General features: G+C 34.5%; 1 protein-coding gene across 1 annotated transcript in view; it reads right to left on the bottom strand.

The window, feature by feature from the left end:
- CLGN (calmegin) overlaps nucleotides 1-13,360 on the bottom strand; it is a 74,942-nt gene that overhangs the window by 39,853 nt on the left and 21,729 nt on the right. The window contains exons 5-8 of the mRNA XM_006887021.1: nucleotides 10,172-10,313; nucleotides 7,014-7,095; nucleotides 5,477-5,669; nucleotides 2,446-2,635 (exon numbers count right to left, since the gene is read on the bottom strand). Coding sequence (XP_006887083.1) covers nucleotides 2,446-2,635; nucleotides 5,477-5,669; nucleotides 7,014-7,095; nucleotides 10,172-10,313 — 607 coding nt within the window. The remainder of the gene's footprint in view (nucleotides 1-2,445; nucleotides 2,636-5,476; nucleotides 5,670-7,013; nucleotides 7,096-10,171; nucleotides 10,314-13,360) is intronic.

Below are 13,360 nucleotides of genomic sequence, written 5' to 3'. Positions count from 1 at the left end.
AGCTTGAAATTTGAAAAAAAAAAATTAAAAAATAATAAAGAGAGAAATATAATTACGTTGGGATTATATGGAAATGATAATCACTAAAAATGGTTACTAATAGGTATTCAATTTTTCTGGAGAGTTACCAATTCTTCTAATAAGTAATTTTTATCTTTCTTTTGAAGTTGTTATTGCTGATTGCCTTTGAGTTGAGCATGACTCATAGTGACTCTATGAACAAAAGACCTGAAACCTTTTTATAATTATCCTCATTTCTCAAAGTTCATAAGGCATTGAGCACTAATGATCAAAGACCAAATGAACTGTGGATTGACATCAAAGGTATCATCCATGAAAGTAAACAAATGGTCATTACAAAACAGAGGAGGAAAAAACTTAAAATTTATGTCAGAATAGACTGAAAAATTCCAATAGAATATTGAGAAGCCAAATAAAGGGAAGAGATGCTGAAATTAAAAAAAGAGAAGATTTCTAAGGGTAGCTTAAGAAGACAATGTATTATAATAAAATGTGCAAAGAGCTGGAGTCAAAGAATGAAAATGAAAGAAATTGGTTGGCATCTCTCAAACTGTAAAACAAATTCAAGCCTAAAGTGTAATACTAAGAGACACTATGGGGAAAATCCCACATGATCCAGGAAGCATCAAAAGAAGTGGGAGAGAATACATGGAGTCACTGTACAGAAAAGAATTGGTTGAAATAAAAAATTTCAGGAAGTAGCATGTGATAAAGAGCCAAAGGTGATGAGGGCAGACGTTCAAGCTGCACTGAAGGCACTGGCAAAAAAAGGCAGACCCCAGGAATTTATAGAATACCTACCCGCATGTTTCAACTAACAACAGAAGCCCTGGACTTGTTCACTAGTCTGTGTCAGAAAATTTGGAAGACATCTATCTGGCAACTAACTGGGAGAGATCCATTATCTGTTTCAATTCCCTAAAAAGGTGATTCAACAGAATGTGGAAATTATCAAACAATAGTACATTATCAAACAATACCATATGCAAGCAAAATACTGGTGAAGAATCATCTAAAAATGACAACAGTACATTTATAGAGAACTTCCAGAAATTCTGACTGGGTTTAGAAGAGGCCAGGGTCCCAGGGATATCATTGTTGATGTCAGATGGATCCTGGCTGAAAGCAGAGAATGTGTTTTACTGACTATGCAAAGGCATTTAACTGTGTGGATTATAACAAATTATGGCGAATATTGAGAAGACTAGGAATTTCAGAACATTTATGAAATCTATGCTAGACCAAGAGGCTGTTGTAGAAACAGAGCAAGAGAACACTGAAAGGTTTAAAATTAGTAAAGGTGTGTGTCAGGGCTGTATCCCTTCTCCATATCTATTCAATCTGTATACTTAACAAATCATTCAAGAAGCTGGACTTCATTTAGGAAGAAGACTGTGGCACCAGACTGCAGGAAGATTCATAAAAAAAAACTGCATTACGTAGATCGTGTCACTTTAAAGACTAAAATGCACCTGATTTAAGCCACAGTCTTCCCAATCACCTGCTATGCATCTAAGAATTGGACAATGAGTAAGGATAACAGAAGAAGAATCAACTCGTTTGAGTTGTGGTGTTGGAGAAGAGTGCTGAATATCCAGTGGACTGCCAAAAGAACAAATAGACATTCTTGGAGAAGGTGCAACCAGAGTGCTCCTTGGAGACAAGGATGGGGAAGCTTCATCTCACACACTTTGCACATGTTGTTAGGAGGTGGTTCATCCTTGGAAAAGGACATCATGCTTGGACAGGTGGAGGATCAGTGAAGCAGAAGTCATCTCTCAATGAGATGGATTTGCAGTGTCTATGCCAATGGGCTCAAGAGTGCTGGGGATGATGAGACGGCATTTAGGACAGGGTTCAGATCTGCTGTTCATAGGATTGCTAGGACTAATACTTGACCTGATGGCATTTAACAATAAAAAGAAAACAACAAATAATGATGTAGTAAAAAACCTGTTAAATCAAAGATGCCTGAGGATTTCCTGACTGAAGACCTGGAGCTTGATTACTTTCTGAACACATTACTTGTTAGGTCACTAATAAACACCACGATCACGGGATAGGAGAAGAAAAAGAAAAGCAGTCAAGTCTATTTTTTACAAGCAAATTCTACATAGTTTTACAAGATGGTGAAGATATGTCCTATTTAAGGTCAAGTTAATATTTTAACTAAGAAAGACTGAAACTAGTAAGCTGCGTACACACTGTGATGAAGATCAAACCAGGAATTAAAGTGTCTGTGTTTCAGATTCATGGAATTTTTCCTCACAACATAAAAATATTTAAATAGTTCAAAAAAACCCTTAAAAGCATGAATTAAAATTCTATAAAAGGTCACACAGGAAACATCACTGATATATTATGTACTGTTTCTTAACTATGACAAAAATGAAATTTGTTACAGATTGCAATTTTTTTTCTTACCAGTCATCTGGTTTGACAGCAGAAGGATCAGGGATTTTGGCTCTTTCATCCCATTCATCAGGCTTGCTGTCACTGGGATCTTCAATTTCTTTGGGAGGATTAATTGGAGGATCCACATCTTCTAACAGGCTACCTTTATTTACCACTACCTGATCAATCAACACTTCAAATGTATCATCTGGATTCATCACTGGAAAGAATTTAAATATATACACAGATCAGCTTGGATAAATTTTAGAGATAATCTAACAATTAACAGCATCCACATAAACAAAAGAGGTAAAGGTTTTCCCAACCAGAAGTATCAGATCCAAGTATGCTCATCACTATATGGAACTTCTCATTAAAGATTTTATTTTGCTTTAATATGAATTATTTACAGTAATATATTTCTTCCCTAGGATATTTTTTAAAAAGCATATCCAGTAGTTAGACAGCTCAGTTTAGGACTCACATTACCTAGTCATATTAATTCTTTTACAGTAGCACAATACAATCCAATTTTCTTCAGCAATTCAAAGTCTTTTTTTAAAACAATATTGAGCTTACAGAAAATTGCTTTTCCTGAACCACTGAAGAGTAAGTTACGAATCTTACTCATAATCACTTTAACACTTTAATGTACATTTATTTTCTACAAACAAGTCATTGGCATTCTCCTATATAATGCCAATCTGACCACCAACATTAAGAAATTAACACTGATACATGATTAGCATCTAATCCTCAGAACCCATTCAAGCTTTGCCAGTTATTCAAATAATGCTTTTACAATCAGGATTAAATTTGTAGTCAGATACAGATTTTAGTTGTTATGTTCTACTTTCCACATGCTTCTTTTAAGTATACTGTACTTTATTCAAACATAATGTATAACAGGACCATATTAATATGTACTGAATTAATATTTAACAAAATTCTCTGAAAATTATGCTTTTTCAAAGTCCACTTTTAGCAATTACTATTTATTGATATTTAATTAGTGACAACATAAAATATTTTTACTTTTTTTACTTCAAAACAGCTACACCTTGAATACTCAATAGAAACCTACCAATTATACTATTACAGTGAATCCTTCTCACAACTGCACAGGAATCCTAACAGCTCTGTGTATGTAGAGGTAATGTGGATTGATGGTTGTGGGAACGAGCTAATAGCTCAGCTGCTAATAATCATAACACTGGATAGGTTAGTGTCTACCCAGAGGCAACCTGGCAGTCTACTTAGAAAAAAATCAGTCACTGAAATCCTTTTAGAGCATAGTTCAATTCTAACACACCCGAGGCATCTACAAGTCAAAATCACTCAACAAGTAGTCTGTGTTTTGTTTTTAAAATACAAAGCAAGAGAATAAACAGATTATATTTTAAAATTAATTTATATGTCTTTCATATAAGGAAGGAACATAGCAAGGATATTTATTAGTTATTTCTTGACTTTAAATATATTTAAACCTTTTACCAAAGGAAGAGGTAAAACAATTTCCTAGAGAACTTTAAAGATCATTAGCATTTAAAAAAATCAAGAACTCATGCACTATAGTATAAAATATCTGAAGCATGATTTAAAATATTAACATGGACATTAAACAGCATGTTTATTTTCAGATGCATCCAGAGTTCTCCTCACAGGCAAGGATGCTGAGATTTCATGTCATGTCCTTGGGAATGTTATCTGGAGGGACCTACACTTTGACATCCTGCTTGGAAAAGCAGCAAGTTAAGCAAAGGAGAGTGAGTCCCCAAAAGATATGCTGACATAGTGACTGTACTGATGAGCTTAAGCACAGAGGAAATTGTGAGGATGGTACAGCATTTGCCTAGGTTTTTATCTGTTTGTCACAATGTGTCAGAATCAACTCTATAGCACCTAACAACAACAAAAACCTCCCTTCCCTCTTCTGTAACGACAGCATGTCACTGGGTAAAATGTACATCCTGGAAAAAATAAGAAAGATGAAAAAAGCTGCATAACATTTGCTTTCAATAAGCTTTTTACTTTATGTTCCCAACAATGTTCAGAATTAAACTGAAATTTTTTTCAAGAACAGAACTTTGGTATGCTTGCTGACATCAAATAAGATAAATTTGGGCACTGCCTTAACAGATGAAAATCAATGTTTCTGTAACTGCAGTCTTGAGAAAGGGAATAAAATTCATGTCGTTATGGATGGTGCTGAGACAGAGTAAGAAAACTGAGCACGGCATCAGAAATTGCCCTGCTAAATTCTGGCATGCTATGATTTTATGAAATCATAAGTAGACCAAAGGTATGTATACTTCTGAGTAAGGGGAAAATCACCTCATTTTAACATACCAATGTCCAGGCAAAATCTCATATACATGTTGAATAACCATATTCAATGTTTTCCTTTTAAATTTTAAATATGTGCCACAAGATTGTCATTACATACTGCCAAGTCATCAACAACTCATACTAACCCTTATGAACAATGGCTGTGAACCTTGCCCTGTCCTGAGCCAGCCTCACAATGGCCGACACATTAACTCCACAGCCACAGTCACTGTGTTGGTCCATCTCAGCCAGGTCTTGCTCTCTTACCCTGACCTTCTATCCTTCCAAGCTTGATGTCCTTTCCAAGGACTGGCCGCTCCTGACTTAGTAAAAATCACAATCGTCTATGGTGGAAAAAAAAGCCTAATCCAGCATCAGGGCTTTTCAATTTTTAATCTTGTTTTCTAGTTTTCCTGTTTAGACTAGCACTAATTTCACAGAACACAAACTGTCTTGTGTGTGTGTGTGTGTGTGAAGATTAAGTTCAAGTATAATAAATATCCTTTACTACGTTTCCTCTGAGTCTTAAGCTGTAATTCTGGTTTTGTACTGTTAATGGTATCTTTCATATGCTACCACTTTACTTTCTCTTGTGTGCTATAATTATTCATGCATACCCTAGTCTCACAAAAAGTTCCTTAAGATCAATGTTTGTTTTTCCCAAAATACTTGCCATGTTGTATCAATAGTCAGCAAATATTTTTAAACTAATGAGTCAATTAAAAAGAAATACCAAGGGTATAAAGATGTGTCTTCCTGTCTGTAAAGAACTTTTTAAGGTCTACATCTGGAGGTTTGGCATGTTTCTCTTCAAAAACTCCAGTTTTAGGATGCTTATGTCTGAAGATAAAATGAAGTTTATAATCTTCTCCACATTTATCTGGTCCAAACATGATGGTATAAGAAGTTTTATCATAAAAGTTTTCCTTCAAAGAGAGATGAGTATTGAAATTAGTCAAGAATTACAGAGTATTTAGTAAATTTTCTACTCTTTCTAATTGTGTAGAACATAAAGACATACTATTAATTCTCCTAAAACTTCCTATGACAGAAGTAACAGTAAAGATGTGGGGAAATGACAGCTTGTATCTGAAATAATGCTAATCTTTAAAGAGCATAAGTTACTTCCACTTCTGATATTTGATATTTACGAATATCTACATTGGTAAAATTTTATTAACAAAAATAAGTATTAGAGTAAAGCATATTTATGACCTTAAGATTACAGTGATTACTCATTATTTTCATACAGGAAGATACCAGAGGAGGACTCTTCAGAGCACAGAGTGAAGAGAGATTCAGCTACAAAACCAACACAGACATATTCCGTTTTAAGCAGTAACAAGTATGTCTTGGCGTCACGGTTAACAGTATGGGTCCGGCCATTGACATCTGGGCTCAAGTCCTATTAACTATATATAAAGGAGAACAAATTTCTTGACTTTTCTGTATCTCTATTTGATCATCTCTGTATTATGAAGGCAATAGTAACTTACAAGCTTTCTCTTAGAATTATGTGAACTAATTTAAGAGCTTAGAAAGTACTTGGTAGTAAATTTTATTATTGTCACTGTATTTTCAAGTCATCAACACCTAAAAATTACTAAGAAATGCAACATATACTACAAACATTTCCTTTACCTGATCCTAATAATAGTACTTGAACTCTACACTCCATGTTTCACAGCCTATACTTAGACATATGCTGTCAGTAACTCACTGACTGATATGTTGATTCTATTATTTCTGTTATATGTAGAAATCCTGACATAGCCTCTTGTAAGAAAATGTTATTAGAAATGTTCTTGGCCTTAAAGTATCATAAGCAAGCTCTTAGACTTATAAATCTACTTTATTTAATGACTGCTAAATGAATTTTTGGAATCTTTTGTAGGCTGCCAATTCCTAAACTAGACCCAGTTTATTTGTTTCTTAGCTCATTTCCTTTCACCGCTTTGCTACTTACTTTACTTCTATGAACAAACTTAAGATTTTTATTTTGAAAAGAATTTTAAACTAATTTTAAATTTAAATTTACCTACTCATGTCACTGGGAAACTTTTTAACATTACTAAAGGTTATGAAATTGATGACAGCAAGTGACATAAATTTACAGTCATCTTGAAAACAAAAAAAGCTATATACATTGGTATTAGAAAAACCTTTCAAAGTCTTTTCAATTTATTTGAAAGTTAAATTTTCAGTTTTATAGAATACTCTTTAAAATTATTTACTAACTTAAATTTTTTTTAAATATTAAAATATCATACCAGATCCAAATCATCAGTGTCTGCTAGGAGTTTAACGTATGCACCTCCACAATCAATACCATCCTGAAAATTTACTTCATATCTAAATGAAGGGGGAAAAGAATTATGCTGCTGATAAACAGAAATTACTAATTGTTCTCTAAAATTTAATGCATTATTTTCAATTAATTTACACTAAATGTTTTGCATTACAAATAATATACTCAATATCCACAATTTACATACTTTTTCTACTACTACAACATATTGTATATTAACTATAAAATGTTATGTTTAAATAAATTTTAAAAATCAATTTATTGGAATTTTTTTTTTTGTTTTCAACCCAAACTACCGAATTAAGTAAGTAGAAAATACTTTGACCAAAACTACAATAAGAAACTTTAAATTCAGGTAAAGTTGTTGTTAGATGTCATCGACTTTATTCTGAGTCATAACAACCCTGTGAACAACAGATATGAACTCTGCTCTATCCTGCACCACAATCTGTCATGCTTGAGCCCATTGGTTCAGTCACTGTATCAATCCATCTTGACGGTTTTCTCTTTCGCTGACTCTCAATTTTCTCCAGTAAGACGACTCTCCAAAGACTATACACAATATTCTCTCTAAACAAAAATAAATATAGACTACAACTACAGAAAAAGACCTCGAGGAAACTGCTAATGACCTTGCATATCCAATTCATTATTAATTTTCATTCCAATTCAACTGTACCTAAAGCATTTTAAGTCAGTTATATGTTCAATTAAATAGTTCTAGCATTTCATGGGCTTTAACAACTCAGAGGTTCTTGACATTAAGGTGAGTCTGATATAGGCCATAGTCTTTGCAATCACTTGCTATGCATCAGAGAACTGGACAATGACTAGGGATGACAGAAGAATTGATGCCTTTGAGCTGTGGTGCTGGGAGTACTGAATATATCACGGTCTGTTAGAAAACAAACAAGTTCGTCCTGGAGAGGGTGAAGTCTGGCTGCTCCTTGGAGGCAAGGATTCTGAAGCTCCGTCTGACATACTTTGAACATGCTGCAAGGTAGGATCAGTCCTTGGAGAGGGACGTCATGCTTGGGAGGGTAGAGGGACACAGTAGGAGAGGAAGACCCTTGATGAGATGGATTGATTTCTGTCACTGGTGTAATGGGGATAGGTGTGTTGGAAACAATTAAGATTAGCAAGGGATAAAGCAGGGTTTAGGGCTGTTATACATAGGGTCGTTATGAATCATAGGCAACTCGATGGCACATAACAACAACAAGGTAGAAAGTAGTGTTTGTATTTTTCCTTTTAGCTTTGGTTTTTTAATCTGAATCTTATTGGCTTTTAACCGTGTATTTAATTTATAGTTCTGTTTTAATTTTACAGCAGTGTATGAGAAATAAACTTAAAAAGTATATGCTTTTTTTTAAAATGAAGGTAAACAATGAAGCACTATCAGAACAAAACTAGCTGATGCTAATACCTGGGACAGAAGAATGTCTGAAAATGCATGTTTTTTAATAGGGTACCATGATAGACAGAAAGTGCCCTTTGTATTTCCTTTTTGAAGTAAATTTTCTTCTTAAATATTATGACTGGTAAATATCTAAGGCCCAATTAATTTTAGAAAATAGTTAAAATGGCTATTTTCATAAACACTATGTAGTTTATAAGGGAGCTCTGGTGACCTAATGGTAAGCAGTTGTACTGCCAACCCCTAAGGCAGGCAGAGGGAGGCCACAGCAGTTCCACAGGAGAAAGATGGTCAAACTCTTCCCTTGATATTGTTATTGACTGCTTTTGAGTCGAGCATGACTCACAGCAACCCTATGAATAAAAGGCCTGAAGCCTTTCTAAAACTATCGACCTTTATCAAAGTTCAGAAAGTTTCCAGAGGCATATTGTTTAGGAAATGCATTCCAATCCCGCTTTGATATTACTGCCTTTGAAAACTTGCTGGAAAGTCAGGTATAAGTTTGTTCCAAGTTGACGACACATAAGAACAACATAGGATATTGTTTATGATAGTCAAATTTTACAAAATATAGTCTACCATCAAGAACATATTTAAAGTGTTTAAGAGCAAAAATGTCAACTTGAAGACTAAGGTGTGCCTGATCCAAGCCATAGTATTTTCAATTAATTCTTATGTACCTGAAAAGTGAGCAATGAATAAGGAAGACCAAAAAATCAATGCCTTTGAATTACGGTGCTGGAGAACACATGGTATTGAATATTGCATAGAATGACAAAAGAGCACACAAATCTATGTTGGAGGTACAACCAAAGTGTTCCTTAGAAGCATGGATGGTAATATTCTGCCTCACATAAGGAGGGGCGAGTCCCTGGGAAAAGTCATCATGCTGGGAAAGGTGGAGAGTCAGCCAGAGAAATGAAGACCCTCAATGAGATCGATGGACACAGTGACTCAACAAAGGGCTTGGGCAGGGTAGAAACTGTTGAGGGGGTGCAGGACAGGACAAGATTCCCATCTGTTGTTGATAAGGTCAATATGAGTTTTTGTTTACTCCAAGGAAAGACCTAACAACAATAATACAATTAATGTGTCTCTCACTCAAAATTTTCGAGTGGGACTGTGCATGTGATGGATTAAATTGTATCTTCCCAAAATATTTCCCATAATCATAGCTGGGCCATGATTCTTAAGAGGTCTGGTAAGCACATAATGGTGTAATGTGGCAATTATATAATGATATAATAATTTTCTATGATAAGATCTGATATAATCAGTCTTGCTCGCATGTAAGGGGTTTCCTCGGGGTATGGCTAAGAAAGAAGTGGGGAGAGAAGTGAGCAGACTTAAGAGTGACCTACTACCACCAAGAAAGAAGAGTTGGGATTGGAGCACATCCTTTGGACCCAAAATTCCTATGCTAGAAAACTTATTTAACCAAAATACATACACAGAGAAAGTTTTCTCTTTGAGCCAGCACTCTGAATTCAAATTCTAGATGTCTAAACTGTGAGAAAACAAATTTCTATTGGTCAAAGCCATCTAATTGTGGTATTTCCACAAAAACATACTAGATTACAAGTTGGTTTTGAAACTTAGAAAGGAAAATAGTGTCCATATTTTACAAATAAAGTTGTATTCAAGAATGAAATTATATAAAAGTTACAAAATGTAGAAAAGTATTCAGAAACAGTAAAACTTACTGAACGATCAAAGGTTTATCCGCAAAAATAAAGGGTTTGGCTAATACAGCAGAGATTGCATGATGCTTTGCTCTAGATTTTAATACCAGGCCTCTGTCCCCAGGTACTTGGTTTTCTTTCAATTCTTCAATTTCCCATCTTCCTAAAATAGAAAGGTAACAGAAAAGACTGATTTATAAATCATGTATCAGTCTAATTTAGCAAAAATTAAATACAATTTTAAGTTAGAAAATAATGTATTTGCAACTGCTAGAGTGCCTGCTTTTTTATTTCTCCAATTGAAGAACAGTTTCATTCACTTAGCAAAAATATTAAAAACATATAAGATACACCATAATATCTGACTAAGGTGCTTCTAAATCTGGTTTGGTTTTATATTCTTTAAGAAATTTTCTAATCAATAGAAGTACAAAAGAATGATTTGTTGCATACAGTCTATTACTATTGCATATTTAAAGTGAGATGGTGAAAAATTATGTATGAGACAAAAGGTATCCTTAATATAAAATGAGCAGAGTGCCTCAGTCAACATATTTTTAAACATGTGGTATTAATCACATATCATTACTACTCCACAGTACACACTGTAGAAATTTAAATTTTATTTTGAATATTTTATACTCAAATCATGTAAATTACCATCACCCTTTCTCAAACTAAACCAATCAGTTCTCAAAAACTCTTGGTCAAAAAAGACTCAAAATACTGTAATAATGAACAGCTGAGTTATGCTCTTGCTAGGCTTCAACTTAGGATCAGAAACTTTGTGAAATTAGATCATGGACTTTGTTGTTGTTGTCATGGACTATATACAATACAAATGCACTTAGGTTTAGAGTGGTATACTGGACCTATGAATCAAGAGTGTTTGAGGGATTTTTGCCTATCAATGTTAAAATTTATTGAGCTTCTAAATATATTATTTCTTAAAGTGTCCACGTTCCCTTTCCCCTCTAATTCTGTTGTATTAGCCTTTCCTCCACTGGGAGAAATATGGGCAGGCTCCTCTCATTCAGATTTACAGCCTCACAAATCTAACAGGAGGTTAATTTAACCCAAAGGCAGTGAGTCTGGAGGGTTTTTTTTTTTTTTGAGTCTGGAGGTTTTTTGAGACTTTACTTAAAGAAGTTCTTGAGGAATCACGATTATATAAACTGCCTGTACCCAAGCACATTAACGCTCCCTTATTAGGCTCATATTTAGTTACTCAGGAGAAAACTTATGAGTTTAATTCAAGTGGTACTTAATAGGCATGATTAATTACTGTGACATCTAAATTAGTTTTAAAAAAATCTACTGCTCTCAATCAATCACTATGTATACAGCAGTGCTATTATCAGTACAAAAATAACATCATTTAAGAAAGTAGAAATTAATAAAATCTGTATCCTGTAAAACTACTTTTAAAAAATGAAAATGCCAGTCATAAATCAGTTACACTAATATGCTAGAGAATTATTTACTTGGATATTTAAGATGGCATACTGAACTTGGATGCTAAGAAGTTTGATTTTTAACTTCAAGTAAGAGAAAGATTAAATTCTAGAAGAAAAGTTTTATCTAGGAAGAGAGATTTAAATTCATCTGTAAGATAGACTGTATCTTAATTGTAGGGATACTCCACTGATTCATTCTTCTAAAACACAAATGTGAAACTAGTATCTACTCAAAGTTCTTGAAGAAAGCTGTAAACTTACCGGAACACAGGTATTTCAAAGCCAAACTTCCTGTTTGATAGTGTATTTTTGGTGTTGTTGATTGCCGTCTAGCCGAGTACAACACACAGTGACCCTATGAACAAAGGCCTAAAGCTTTTCTGTAACTATCGTCGTTTATCAAAGTTCAGAGAGTTTCCAGAGGAAAGTTGTATAGGAAGTGGATGCCACTCTTGCTTCCAACTGACAGTGTATTATTTCTCTATAATTCAGACATCACTGTACCTCTGAAGTTTTTTTTTTAAAAAAATTATGATTCTTTTTAAAACTTTTTATTTTAATTGAGGTTTTCTTCCCCCTTTTTATACCGGTTAGTCAGATCCAGCTGGTACAGGAGGAAGTTTGCTCCTCCTTCTCCAGCGGAGCATTTAGTGGATTCCAAACAAGAGCCTTGGGGATTGCAGTGCAGCTTCTTGCCACTAGGCCAACAGAGCTCCCTAAAGATTTTTTATTTCTTTAGAGAAAGTATTCTTTCCCTAAATGGAAATGAGACTGCATATAATGTTGCTTGATCTGCATATATGATAATGCTATTTTGAGGTATAAAAATGGGGACTTTCTGAGATGGTTAAGACTACAAAGAAAAACGTACAGGCCTATCTTTATTTCAGACTAAAACAGAAACTAATAAAAGGAAATAGACAGTGGTACTTTCAGAACACCACCAAGCAGTAGTATCTATCTGGTGTTGTTCTGATGTAACTGTCTGAAGAGTCTGAGGCTAAGACAAGGTCTTCTGAGAGGACATCCCCACTATCAGTCATTTTGAGAAGCAGCTGATCTTGATTCTGGATGTGGTAAGTGAAGATGCTAGCTTTGTACCACAGGGAAGATGTAATTCTTTTCTTATGGAGGAAAAAAAATTGACTCTTGTTTATAAGTAATTTCTGTAGCTACGTTTAATGATACTGTCATGGAGACACGGTATACTTCATGGAAACATGAGAACATAAATTTTTCTGTTTTATCTTTGATCATGCCAAAAATCTTGTCATACCAAGCTCGGGTGTTTGAGTGAATTGCACTGCCAACGTACGTGTAGGGAGGTAATCTGAATTCACCAGTAGCTCCTTTGGGACAAAGATGGGCAAGCTCCTCACTTGTGACACAGCCTCTGAAAACCCGCCAGAGGGTCACCTGTAAGTCAGTTTTCTGATTTGATAGCAGAGAGAGAAAGAATGAAAGGGGATGCTGAGGAAGGAAGGCTAGAATTTGGCCTAGCTGTACAAGTGTTAGAGATAAAACTGTAAAGAACAGCATTAGCCTGTAAAATACTGACTTAGGAAACACAAGAGACTAACAACACTGGAGTATAAATTCAGCTCTTCAGAGTCAGAAATACAGATGCGGCAAAGCATAGAGTACTTGAGGATTTCCAGAAATACTGAAGAAGGGACAGGATAAAAGAATGAATATTCTCTTGTGAAGCAGGATGGGACTTCAGCCAAATACGACTAAATGGATAAATCATCTT

This window comes from Elephantulus edwardii, unplaced genomic scaffold (genome assembly GCF_000299155.1).
Source record: "Elephantulus edwardii isolate Elephantulus edwardi_28Jun2011 unplaced genomic scaffold, EleEdw1.0 scaffold00053, whole genome shotgun sequence".
Taxonomy (NCBI): domain Eukaryota; kingdom Metazoa; phylum Chordata; class Mammalia; order Macroscelidea; family Macroscelididae; genus Elephantulus; species Elephantulus edwardii.
This window is presented reverse-complemented; position numbering and strand designations above follow the sequence as displayed.